Source organism: Cyprinodon tularosa, unplaced genomic scaffold, assembly GCF_016077235.1.
Source record: "Cyprinodon tularosa strain WSP-4 unplaced genomic scaffold, ASM1607723v1 ctg313, whole genome shotgun sequence".
Lineage (NCBI taxonomy): Eukaryota > Metazoa > Chordata > Actinopteri > Cyprinodontiformes > Cyprinodontidae > Cyprinodon > Cyprinodon tularosa.
In genome coordinates, this window is record NW_024039023.1 from 547,043 (window position 1) to 560,626 (window position 13,584).

The following is a 13,584-nucleotide window of genomic DNA, read 5'->3' on the forward strand; positions in this document are numbered from 1 at the left end:
GCTGGCAGAAAAGCCTCACATAACGATGCAGCTAATGTAGCTAAACTGAATAAAGTGTCAATCATAGCAATTATGGGTTTTGCTGCAGACTCCACCGTGAAACTATCCAGACGCACTCTGACACGCATGGAAGCAGCTTCAGTTTTGGATTGTTTTTCTGACCAAAGAGGCTGTGGGTGTTAAAAGCCATATTTACATTTCCTGACATATGATACTGAAAGCTTGTATACATTGCCTGGTAGATAACATACAGGTTGCCATTTGTTTTCTTTTCTCACATTAAATTCACAATTCTTACTGAATGTATTACGTTTGGGGTTTCTTATGTTATCCACCAACATCTAGAAGTGCAACATTAACTATTAGAGGGGGGGGGAATACATGTGAAATGTGAAAGAAGTAGAAAAACATGGGGGGTTAACAAAAATATAAGAAGTGTGGCATGTTTTGTTCAGATTCCCCTTGAGTTGAAACTGTGCTACATCCAAACCATCAATGTAATCATTACATTTTGCAAACATTTACCATTTGGGGTTGATCCAACCAGAGTTCCTTTCTTAAAATGGCCTGGAATCAGATGAGGTGGCAACAGATTAGGGTGATGGCAAAGAGGTTTCCAGACTTTTAAGGTCTGAGCCTTATAAGCATAAAGGCATTGTCAAAACAATAGTTGAATCATGCATAAAAGTTGACCAGGTATCTGATAAGTTAATTGATGTAATTTCAGTAAAGATTTTTCTACTGATTGCTGAGAAAACAGTTAGTCAATGCTGTCTCTAACAATTCTTTCTGCAGGACTGACTTGTGTTTATGTCCCTTTCATCAACTCTTATCAGTCTTTCTGGCTCTGCTCAGGAAAACAGTCCAGCAACATGATTCTGCCAACACCGTGTTTCACAAATACTGTTATATAACATTAATTAGGGGAATGGCATCTGGAAAACAGCAACCAGGGTTCATGAAGCTTCTTTTCAACAATGTCTTTCTTCAGTCCACTCTTCTATAAAGTCCAAAATCCAAAGTAAATAGATTTCTTCTGGTTGCTGTACCTGAACCATAGATATCTGCTGCTTTTCAGAATTACCCCCTAGCTGTTTGTTCTATTAATGCTTCTTCTTCCTGTCATTTAAGGTAGAATGTCTGGTTAGGATTGCAGCGACGACCTACTTGTTCTTTGACTTAATCTTGCTTGGAACTCCTACACAACTTTAAAAGTGGCAGTTGTAGAACAAAATTAGAGGCAGGTAAGGATGGAGCAATGGTTGTCATTTTTTTATAGGGGCAGAGAACAAAGAAGTGACACATAAAACGTAACAGGACAGTTTAATATATTAAAATAAACAACCAAAGGCTCTGAAGCTGCAGGTTATGGACTTTTATTCTAGCAGATGAAATTTACAATTCTATCTCAATATGGCCCAAGCTAAAACTACAGAAATTTTACTTTTAAATCACTGTTAAAGTTAAAGACTATGGAAAAAAATAAACATTTTCCAAGAACCCAATCAGTAACGGTTTATGTGCAGGTCTGCTAATATCATAAGAATTGATTTTGTTTTATTTCTCCACTTTAGAAGCCATTAAATCTGTGTTATTGCATTATAAAATAAATTTATATCATGAAATGATCATATGTAAGCTGAAACAACTGTACCATTAAAATGTAAACTGTACTATTTATTTAATAAATTATCAACTACTGAAATGTATCATTAAATGTACCATGAAATAAAGAAATGTTTAAAAAAAAGTGAATTTAGTAATGGAATGTATCTTTTTTGTGATACATACAGTACATACATCACAGAACAGCTGGATCTATATTGTTATTAAATTCCACTCAGGTGAAACTGTGTTTCAAAGGAAATTGTTACTTTTTATTTGGGGTTATCATAGTAAAGGGGCTTTAAGCAATTAAGCAACATTTTCTCAGAGTTTGTAAAAAAAAAAAAAAAAAAAAAAAACATAGAAACATGTATCATTTTCTTACATTTCCACTATTGCATGGTGCTCTATGCTTTATTGCCTCCATATGTGCATTAAATAGGAGAAAACACTCACATGATTTAAATTTGACTGAGGACTGACACCCCCCCCCCCCCCCCCCCCCCCACACACACACAAAAAAAAAATAATAATAAGAATAAAATCACTGAAATTATTTTTTTTAATGATTCATTTTCTATTTTATGTTGATTGATTAGCCTTAGAGGCAGCTGTAGGAGGTTGGAACAGCAATGGATAAATACCAGAAATGATTCCCAACTAGTGGCCATAAATTTTAATGCTTTGTTTTGACTTGACACATGCCCTTAGTTCTCACTTTCTGTTTGGTTACAGAAACAGGACCAAAGCTGGGGGTTAGAAAAACACTGTAGACTGAGTGAGGTAGACCTTTTCCTGGAGCCAAGAGGATATTAGAAAGTTCAGATCTCCTTGTTTTTGAATATCAGGCAACATTTACGAATGAATGAATGAATATTTTAACCAAATTTCCTGTCTCCCTGTGTAGACATACAGTGGCTAACTGTTCAAATACCAGCAATCATTAATCATTCATTTCCAAACCCTGTTTCATCTTTTAATTCTCCAAATAACTCTGTTTTCGGTACGTCTGGACAAATCAAAGCACTCATCTTTCTTTTTTTTTTTGTAAACTCTAAAATCTCCCCATTTATTGTCAGTGATTGTTTTATGGTCCTTTTAAGCCTCATCTAAACTTTTATTTCACAGTATTTAAGTAGTTAAATATATTTCATTTTGAAAATACACTAAATGGATAAAACATCTCAAATGAAAAATGAAGGTAAACGTTAAAGGGTACCAGAGTGTAACAGAAAATATGTAATAAGACTTAAATAGTGCATTGAACATAATACACTCTGGAAGCTTTTTCAAACCTTTAAAATGTGCATTTCTAACATTTCAATCAGACCTCATAAATTCTAAATATTTTAACGTATTTATCATAAATCTATTCTTTACATAGAATGGATAAATATTAAGGTCAGGGCTGCTTGTGGTCTTGAAAAAGAAAACTAAATGCTGGAAGTGGAACTTTGTTTGTATAAATGGATGTACACATATGTAATCAGCTCGTTGTACTATCACTGTTTTGCCTTTTAACAGGTTCTTTTGTTTGCGGGTAAATTCTAGAGTAGGTTCAGAGTGTGGCATGTTTTTAATTTATTTTTCCATCTGTCTATAAATGGAGTACTACTGTCTTGTCTTTTATGAAACTCTCATTTAACACCAGTAGTGTCAAATTTCCAGGCTTCATGTCTTCTTCCTAGAAATTTCTCTGGTTTTTAATGACTGATTTGAATGAATGGATCACCATGCCCCTGCAGACCTTAAGGACAGATTGAGAGAGTAGCGCTAATACATCTAATACATTCAGGACTCCAAAAGGATATGCAATATGGATATATAAATGTAGTGATTGGCTACTTGATAACACATCTGAATCGTTCATTATAATCCAGAATGTTCTATTTGAAAACAAAAAAAAGCAGCCGTGTTGTGTTTCTACATGCTGTGGCCCATACCATATACAGATTACACAGTGGCACATTGTCGGAATCACCAGATGCATAAAGACTTTGTCATCTGAAAGCATGTTGGGAGGAAGGTGTCCTAGTATTTAGAAAGGAGAGCATTTCCTTATTGAAGAGGTTGCAAACTGTCACGCTGGGTTGCTTGGCATGACCCTTAACCTCACAATGCTTCCTGGGTGCTGCAAGCTGCTAACTACAGAAGGGGAAAAAATGCAGAGGACAAATTTGATAGCGTTCTTGTTTTTTCAGCTCGTCTGTTGTCACTTGTTGCCCCTTGGCTAGGCACTTGACCCCAAGTCCTTTAAGTGCATTTGAAAAATAATCGCACACTGGAAAAAAAATTGAAATCTAGATACGTTTTATTTTCTTAAAATAAGTGTATTTGTTCTTGGATTTAGTTGGTAAAAGAGACATTTTGCCAATGGAACAAGACAATTTACAATTACAATAAGAAAACACAATTGCATTGTCTTATTTCAGGTGCGTTTAATCTAATTTTCTTATTTTAAGAAAATCTCATTTACCTATTCAAATTAAGGGTAAATACACTTAATTTAAGATATTTCTACATATTTTTAGATCCTTTTTCAAGTGCAGTTTAACAAAACACAATTTTCAAGTTTTAGTGACATTATATTTAACAAGAGTAAGACACTTAATTTCTCCCTCCTGCCCTTTGGTTCGTAGCACAGGCGTAACTTTCGGAAGGACTGGGGAGAACAGGTCCCCACCTATAATTTCTGATTTCCCCCCTTGTTTTCTAAATGAACATAGAATCAGACTGTAGAGCTTATAGATGTCTTGAAATGTTTCTCTGGCATCATTATATTATTAGACAGGTTCATAAACTTCTTTTTTAAGCCAAGCACAGACACACAAGTAGGGACAACTGCAGATTTAAAAATGAAACAGATTTACTGGGATATACAGCGTGCAATAAAATATATCTCCAAGTTTACAAGAAAGTTTGCAAGAAAAAATATTCTCTGCTATAATTAAATTCAACATATCTTTTCTCTTCTGTAATTCAGTGAGTGCCTGCCAACCCAGAGACAGCCAGATTCACAGGACAAAGACTTAAAATGGAAATAAAGGAGACCTGCTAGAATTAAAGAAAAAATAGTAGATTCAAAATAAGTGTATAAATTATTTTTTAAACCTAATCCTACTTTTAATACATATGTAGACTTTGGCTGTCATTGATATGTGGTACAAATTTCTAAATTAGATTTTGCTGCTTGTGATGGAGAAAAATCGTTCATATTGGGTATCAGCTGTTACTTGTCTTTTATTATTACTATTAATAATTATAATAAATATAAAAAATTTTTTTAGCCCTTTATAGGTAAGTGCCTATAAAACATTTTTCTGTTGGCTGTTCAGGATATGTCATGTCAAGTGAAGTTTTGCAAGCATAAAAGGCAGACAGGGACTCAAAACCTGCATGATCAGCTGAAGAGTTTAAAGGGGTCATAGAATGATTCTATAGGGTATTTGGTGCAGGTGTAACATTGGTTGGGCTGAAAATGGCATATTTGCTGTTCTATGAGCCCTAATGCAAGCCTGGTTAAAAGCCCTAGAATGAAACAACAGGTTTTCTTTCTTTTATGGTATGATCATGAATATTTAGATGGGCTGTGCACTGATTTGTTGGTTTACAACCAGCGAAGCTGCTGAGCAAAAACGCATAGTAGGATGACTAGATTTCCCCTTTTTCCCGGACATGTCCTGCTTTTCATACCTAAAAAAATGTTGAGGCGGAATTTCAAAATCGTCTGGGATTTTGGTCGACTAGAGTGCAGCAGAACCGAGCTGTGAGCTCAGGGGCTGGTCTGGGAACTCCAATGGATGGAGGGAGGGAGCCAGCGGGGGACGTAGAGACCTAACTCAACCCGGTGACGGTAGCCGCGGCCCCGTGCTTCCAGGGGAAGCACAGTAAGGTCGAATGCCTGGTCCGGTCCAGTCAGCACCCCAGCAGCCCCCTGGCTCACTTTCAATAGAGAAACTGCCTGCTTTGTAATCCTTGTAGAAGTAAACCCAACTGTAGGCTAAACAGCTAACATTGTGTCTTACATACCTCTTAGACCATTGAACCAGTTGGGTGGTCTGTATGTCAATTCCGGGGCGTGACAAAAGTACAGGCCAGAATCAAATAAGGCAACATCCCCGAATTGACGTCAACTCAGTGCTTCGTTTGAATTCACCTGTTTTATGGTGGAAGTTTAGAACTGTGAGATTTGCAGAGAAAGGAGGTATCGATGGGGTTTGAACTTCTCTGTACGTCCATTTCACTCATTGAACTATCGTTATTCATCTATGACAATGGAAACTCGGTTTTGCATTCTATGACCCTTTTAATGAAGGAGCGAAATAAACTTACAGAGGAGCAAAGTGGGTGACATGGTACAGACTTTGGTCATCTTACTAAAATGTTAAACTTCATATCAATATATAGGGAAATATTTGATACTTAATACCAATTTCATTCCCACTGGGATAGAAAAATGGCAAATCTTTAAATGCATGTAAACAATAACTTTGAAAACCCTTTTTCAATCTCACCACGGAACATGCTTTCTCAACAGAATCACAGAGTTATATAAATGTGCAAAATAAACAACTCAGAAATATTAAATGAACAATAGTGAAAATATGCAAAAAACACCTCATACAAAAAAATGTACAAAAGAATGACCTGCAAACTGAGTCCATATATGAAGAAACTAAAATTCAGTAAACAGAGAACATTAATATTAAGCAGGAACAAGAAAATAAACACCTAACGGTCATGATTATCAGTGGGCTTTAAGTTTATCTAATTGCATTCGTCTCAGAGCATTTCTATGCGGTGTTACAATAGCTACTAAAGCTTTTTTTCTTAGTGAGGGTTTTTAGATATGTGAGTGTTTTTTGTAATGATCATACTTTAAGGTGTAGTGGAAGATGTTCTTTTTCTTGGTGGATCATCAAAATAAGTGGTCCTCCTAATTGTCAATCATTCTAGTGATATGTTTACGTAAGGCCGTCCTAGGTGCTCGTCCCCATTTAGCCATCTTTTTCTATGCATGTGCACTTTCAGGCGTATATGGTGAGCTACGATTTCAGACAGTCATTGAAGCTCGCCTTTCTTGCTGCGGTTTTTTGAAAATGATAAAGTGTCTAAGGAGTGCATAAAAAGACAAGAAAGTCCTCAGAAAAGAGAAACAAAACTAGAGTGTTTTGGGGAGATTTTTTCATGCAATGGCGTACACTGAAAGCACAGGTGTGGGCTTCCCACTGATGCATCGGTTGCAAAGTTTCTATTTGACAGGTAAAGCTTGGCATGCTATTTGGAGAAATCCATTTCACATCACTGCTGGTAAAAGTTATCTTCCTCGATATTGTAATTCTCCAGGGAAGATAAGTTTATTTATTTAGTAATTTGCATCATTTGTAGTTATAATGGGGCCTTATTATACCCCACAAATATGTCCAAATTTCCACTGCAGCGCACGCACACTCAAGCAGGTCATAATTTTTTTAATGTATCAGTAGTCTTATTTGCGGGGAAACTTTTTATATATAGATATGAGTGAGATGAGATCCATCCGAGCGACCGTCTTTTTGCGTCCCTGCATCTTTTCGATGAGATATGGTCTGGTACATGCTCTCGCATATGTCTGATAGGCCTTCCCTCTTTTGGAAGGAGGTACAGGGTTGTGTATGTGCATTTTTCTCTAAAAGTGGGCGGGTCTTTTCAAAAAGTCGCAAAATTCCTCCACTATACCTTTATCTACTCCTCAACAGACCACATATGTAACTTCATTTTTAATTTTGTAAAATTCTATTTTGGGTGAAGAGATTATAGCTATTACTGATAACAATTTTTTTTATTTAAATTTTGTACATGTTGCCTCTGTGACACAACAAAACTTTGCAATCCTTCTAATGTAGATTTTCAAGTTTTTAACAAAAGCATTGTCTAATTGCATGCAGAGCCATGGGACTTAAACCCATAAGCTTGACTTGAATCCCCTATTTCTGTGACATCATTACAGGTTTTAATCTCACTGAGACAATCTGAGTGGATTGAGTGGATTAAAGGAACAGAAAAGCAGTGTTTCTATGTATGAAATCCATCTTTTGTGAACATCACAAGAAAACAAAACACACAGCAAAGAAAAGAGTCATCAGAAAATAATCCACCTCTCAGAGAATTTTAAAGGAACTTTAATTTAGCCATGTAGTTGGTAAAACATGTTGAAGAAGATCTAGGCCCCGTCCACACGAAGTCAAAACGAACACGAAACGCTGATATTTTCCAAAACGTTTGCCGTAAAGACGGAGACGTAAAATAAATGTGATCGTCCACACGAATGCATGAAAACGCTGCAAAATGTATGCCAGGCCTGTAAGTGGCGCTGTGGTGCCAAAGCAAAAATAAGCGACGAAATGTTGGGCATGTGCACTAATATTTATACATGGTTGCCCTGCGGGTCCATTTTCGTGGTTAAGTGAAATTCAGGTGCTGAACTATGTCGTCGATATTGCTCTGTTCTTCCTGGAGATATTCCAGAAGAAGAAGATTCTGTTGTAAGCCCGACAGCAGGGTGAGTAGCATTAGCAACGGCGCCATTGTTGTTGTGATACTGGTCGCGCATGCGTGTGTAGAGGCGACGCTATGACGCATGCGTGTAAAAAAAAATATGCGGTTAGGGCGTAAAGATGGAAACGCGAAAACGGCGTTTCGAAATCTTCCCACTCTGAAGGCTGAATAAAAAAAAGATCGTTTACAGACCCCCGAAACGCCGGCTTCGTGTGGATGAGAGGCTGGTTTGGTGAAAAATTTGTGCGTTTAGGCCAGGGTTCGTCTTCGTGTGGACGGGGTCCTAGGCGTATGAAATCGTACGAAAAGTTATGCACACTATTTCGTACGTTTTGGACGTTTTTCCTCAAAAAACCACATCAGTGCGCATGCGCTGGCAGACAGAAAAAAAAAGCGGACGGATGTAAAAATGGGAAAAACAGTGCAATCATCACTTATTCATGTCTCTAACTACGTTGCTTTCTGTTTTATATTTTAGGGTCAGGGTTAGGGCTAATTGTAATTTATATTCTATATTCGTGAATGGTGCGTCAGATGCGCATGCGCATACGACAAAAAAAAACGTCCAAAACGTACGAAATTACGGTGCATAACTTTTCGTACAATTTCATACGCATTCATAATGAGAATAGGTTGTATATATATATATATATATATATATATATATATATATATATATATATATATATATATATATATATATAGATATATAGATATATGTATATGTGTGTATATATATGTATATATAAATAGTATGAAATATATAAATCCGGTACTATTGTCACTCTATACATAAAGAGTCATGTAACAAAAGTTATTTGGGGGTGGGGGGTCCCTAAATAACTTTTAGGGGGTCCCTGCTCCATCTCCATCTTGGTTTGGGGGTCCTTGGCCTGGAAAACTTTGAAGAACCCTGGCATGAATCATTGTATGGCACATAGGAGAAAATATAGATTCAAGACATAAATCTTTCCCCAAAACAAACCTAAAGGTGATGTGGTTTTAACAGTAAGTGGTTTTTCATCAGGGCGTCATTACTCTAATAACATTATGTCTAATTCATCTCGGTGAGGGCTTTAAATGGCCCCTGGGGCCAGAACGCGGCCTCCTGGGACATTAGAGTTTCTTCTTGAGAGATAGAAGTGATATGATGTTAGTTTGATGAGAGGGAGGAGAGAGAGAGAGAGATGGATCGTGGCCAATGATCTGCAAGCACAGGAACTAAAGAAGAGGAACATAAAAGATTTCATTGATAGCTTTTCTGCGTGCAGGCTGGAAAGAGGAGCATGACACAGAGGAGGAGAGCAGATGAGAAACAGCCAGGTCCATTTGGTTCATTAGTTTGACTCGCTTCAGATGCGCCATCGGTGGGGTTTGGACTGATTATAGCTCGCAAAACATTTTGTCCCCAAAAGAAAAACAATGAAAGCCACATCCAAGATGCTGCAGTAAGGCAGGCTGGGAGAGAGCGCTGGGTTTATGGGACGCCTTTAATGTTGCCAGACGAGCGGAGCAGAGAGCGCTTCTGGCTCGCAGCCGATGCCCGGAGGAGAGCTGCGGGAAGCTGGTACCCGACACTCGCTGATCGACGACGGGGGATCAGACCCCGGAAGGCGCTTTCGCTGAGGCATGGGCTGCGCTCCCAGCATCCACGTCTCTCAGAGCGGGGTGATCTACTGCCGGGACTCGGACGAATCCAACTCCCCCCACCAGACCACCACTATCTCCCAGGGCACCGCGGCCACGCTGCACGGGCTCTTCATCAAGACGGATGCGGCGGAGACCATCCCCTCCGTCATCACCTACCAGAACCGCCACTCGCGGAATAACTCCAACCGGAGTCGAAAGGAGAACAGCGGGGGACAGGTCCGCATCGAGGCCGAGACTCAGACTAGCCACTCCAGCGTGAAGGTAGGCTGCAGGTCGGCTGGTGTTTGTGCAGACACGCAGTCACCGCCGTGTTGTGAGTGATAATAAGATCGGAGGAGGCCTTTGTTTTGGTTTGGGGCTCCACAGGAGGCCCGATGCTGCGGGTCTGATCATGATCTGACTGCTTCATTCAATGCGGCTGTCACTCTGCTGCATCAGCTGGATGGATGGATGAAGTTTAGGGACTTTGACATCCATCCTGTCACCAACCTGGACAGAGCAGCAGGTGGTTGATGCAGATATCTCACTGTGTAGGAGAGGCTTTTTTATAGCCTATACTTTTCTATGCCAAAATTGTTGGTACCTCCTCTTTTAATGGACTAACAACCAAAAATGGTAAAAAAAATAAAATAAAATCTAAGAATCTGAAAAAAGTTCTAAGAAATAAAAAAAATCTATGAAAATGATAAATTGAATGCCAGACATTGCTTTTTAACCATGCACCATCAGAATGATTAAAAAAATAAAATAAACCCATGAAACAGACCTGGACAATAATGACAGTAACCCATAGAAAAGACTCAAAATAACATAACCAAAGAGGCATGGTGCCCACTAATTAGCATCACAGGTGTCAATCTTGTAATTAATCAGTGTGCCTCTATCATTGGCATGACGACACAACAATAAAAGCAACATTATCTGGGCCCCATATGAGGTACAACATGTGATAAAAGTTCAGGGTACGGCGACAGTTCCATAAATCGTCCAAGAAGATACAATTGTAAAATTCCCAGTAGTATATAATCACACATCACACACGGAAAAATAGTGACTGCGCACCTTGAATGGAACCATTGGTGACAGGCAGCGCACCCCCACATGGTCAATTTGTATTGTCTTTGTACTGAATTGTGCTATACAAATAAATTTGCCTTGCCTTACCACATGTTACAGAAGTCCCAAGTTCCAAAAGCTCCTGCACCCCCCATTCTTCACCTTGACTAGACATGGATATACTTTAGTATGTTAGCACAACAAGCCATGGAGCTACCTTCAGCTTCATCTCCTGGTTGCAGTCTTTACTCCCTGCCGCAATGTTCACCTCTCCCTTTTCGGTTCTTTGAAAGAAAGTGTTTATTTTGGGATTTTTTTTCGTCCTTCCAGCAGCTTTTCTTTGCTTTTTTTTTCCTGGAACCCGCTTAAGTACCTCATTTTGGTATCCATCGTTGCTAACACGTTGTAAGTAAGGGTTATGGTTTTAATCTACGCTCTGGATTACCCATAATTCCAAGTCGTAGTGTAAAAAATAAAATACTCAAATACATCGTTCTTTTAAGATCTTTTGTGGTTTGAAATATATTATATAAGTGTATTTTTTACTTACCGTCTAATAAACTATACACCGTTATTAACATACGGTAGTAATTAAAAGTACCACTGTCTGCTTTGCTATTGGTGTAGGCAGTGTTGTGCCTGAACACGTTCATTAAACGAAAGTTCATGAACTCGTTCATATTTTGGGCGAACGTGAACTGAACGTACTGCATTATTGCCTGATGAACGTTATTGTGAACTCGTTCATTCTGCCGTCTGTGAACGGCACGCTCTCTCAGTTCAACTCCGTTCAATAGGTTGCCAGATTTCTATAAAGCCCTCCAGGCGAAACCCCGGCTAAATCACACCATAAATAGGCCTTAATATGTAGCGGGAAAAACACCCAATCTGGCAACAGCAGCTACCAGTGTCGTAGCCTACAGCCGCGTGCGTCATCAAAACAAAATGCAGCGTGGAAGCCCCAGCAGCATGGAGGCGACTTAAAACAGGTTTATGACCAGATGGTCGGTGAGGATGATGGCAACAAGTTTGCCCGCCGGCTTTCAGTACAAAAATCCGCACTTCAGTAACCTTAAATTCCTACCTCAGCCTGGTCCCTCAGTTTGTGTTAGTAAAATCTTCTTCAGCGGAGGTCTTCAACAGGGGATCCGCGACCCCTAGGGGGTCTACGGAGGTACTGCATGTGGGTCTGCATGGTTAGTTGATATTTTTATATTCCCCCCCTGCATTTGTTTTCCCCACTAATTGAAATGTCTTTAAATACTCATTAACATGAAATCAACACACTGTAGTAAACAGATAAATGGAGGCAGAAGATGTCTTTCAGTCATCAATGCTCACATTCAGCGACACACAGGAGCTCTTTCAAGCTGGGCACCGTTTCCTTCACAACACCTGTCCCATCAACCAGGAATCAGAATCAGAAAAACTTTAATAATCCCAGGGAGAAATTAATTTCTTTAAATTACTCCATCTGTAATAGAGTGACTATAGGACACAATTTCATACAATATATATAAATAGGGGGTCCCCGCTCCATCTCACCATCAGTTTGGGGGTCCTTGGTCTGGAAAACATAGAAGACCCCTGTTCTTGAGGGTTTTACTATCCATGTAACTTGTTTGTTAAACCTGCCTGGTATAATTTTCCAGGATTCCAGTATTCCTTTTTAGTATGTATTGAAATGGAATTTCAAATGGAAAAAATTATTAAAATAAAAAAAAACATTTGCACCTTAAAGACTACTTTCCTATTTTTCTTTTAATAATTACTCATAAAAAAGACCATTCAAGCAGCACATTTTTCCTGATGTTTTTGAGAATATACTGTAGGGGTGAAAGCTGCAGCTGCTACTAGTGTGAAGTGAATGGACAGCAACAAAGCGTTAAAGCAACAATGGGGAAATGCTGTCCCCTCAATGCTAATGTAAACCCTGGTTGGATAGGGATTCAAAACTGGATATGAAGATGAAATCTGACGCACAGTTTCAGTGTTACAACTGATAAAATAATTGCTGTCTGTGGTTCTACAGTAGGCTATGGTGTAATTGAGCAATATATGAAAAAAAAAAAAAAGAACTATGAACTAGTTCATTTTTTGGAATTGTGAACTATGAACTGAACTAGTTCATTTTAAAATGTGTGAACTGAACTTTGAACTAGTTCACGTAGAAAGAGAACTTTCCCAACACTGGTGTCATGTTTAAACCGTTCACCATCATGTTGAAATCTGGCATGTGTTGGGGTATAAATACGGTCCGGTCAGTCACTTCAGGATCAGGTGGGTTTAAGAGGAATTTTTTGCACCATTACATCTGCATTGAGTCTAGTCTACAATTGGCCTACCAGGTGTCAGTGATGGGGCCCCTATGATGTCGTGGGCCCCTTAGCAACTGCCGTCTCTGCTTACCAATATTTAAGCCATTGGCCTCTATATAGGGGCTAAAGGTAGTCACTTGTTGTGTTTCCATTCAAAATGTGTACAAAAATTTTGATATTCTGCTAATTTTATCAAATGCGAATTGCGGTATTTTCTTTAAACTAAATAAGAAATGCTATTAACATTTCACATGAATAAGTTTATTCACAGAACTCTTGAAAAAAAAAACATGGCAGCTGCCAATCTAGACACATGATATACACTCACCGGCCACTTTATTAGGTACCCCATGCTAGTAACTGGTTGGACCCCCTTTTGCCTTCAGAACTGCCTCAATTCTTCATGGCATAGATTCAA

General features: G+C 38.7%; 1 protein-coding gene across 1 annotated transcript in view; it reads left to right on the forward strand.

Moving 5' to 3' along the window:
• The first annotated feature begins 9,336 nt into the window (after positions 1-9,336).
• Positions 9,337-13,584, forward strand: part of pde8b (phosphodiesterase 8B) — an 87,965-nt gene continuing 83,717 nt past the window's right edge. Inside the window, exon 1 of the mRNA XM_038292482.1 lies at positions 9,337-10,053. Coding sequence (XP_038148410.1) covers positions 9,772-10,053 — 282 coding nt within the window. The 5' untranslated portion in view covers positions 9,337-9,771. The remainder of the gene's footprint in view (positions 10,054-13,584) is intronic.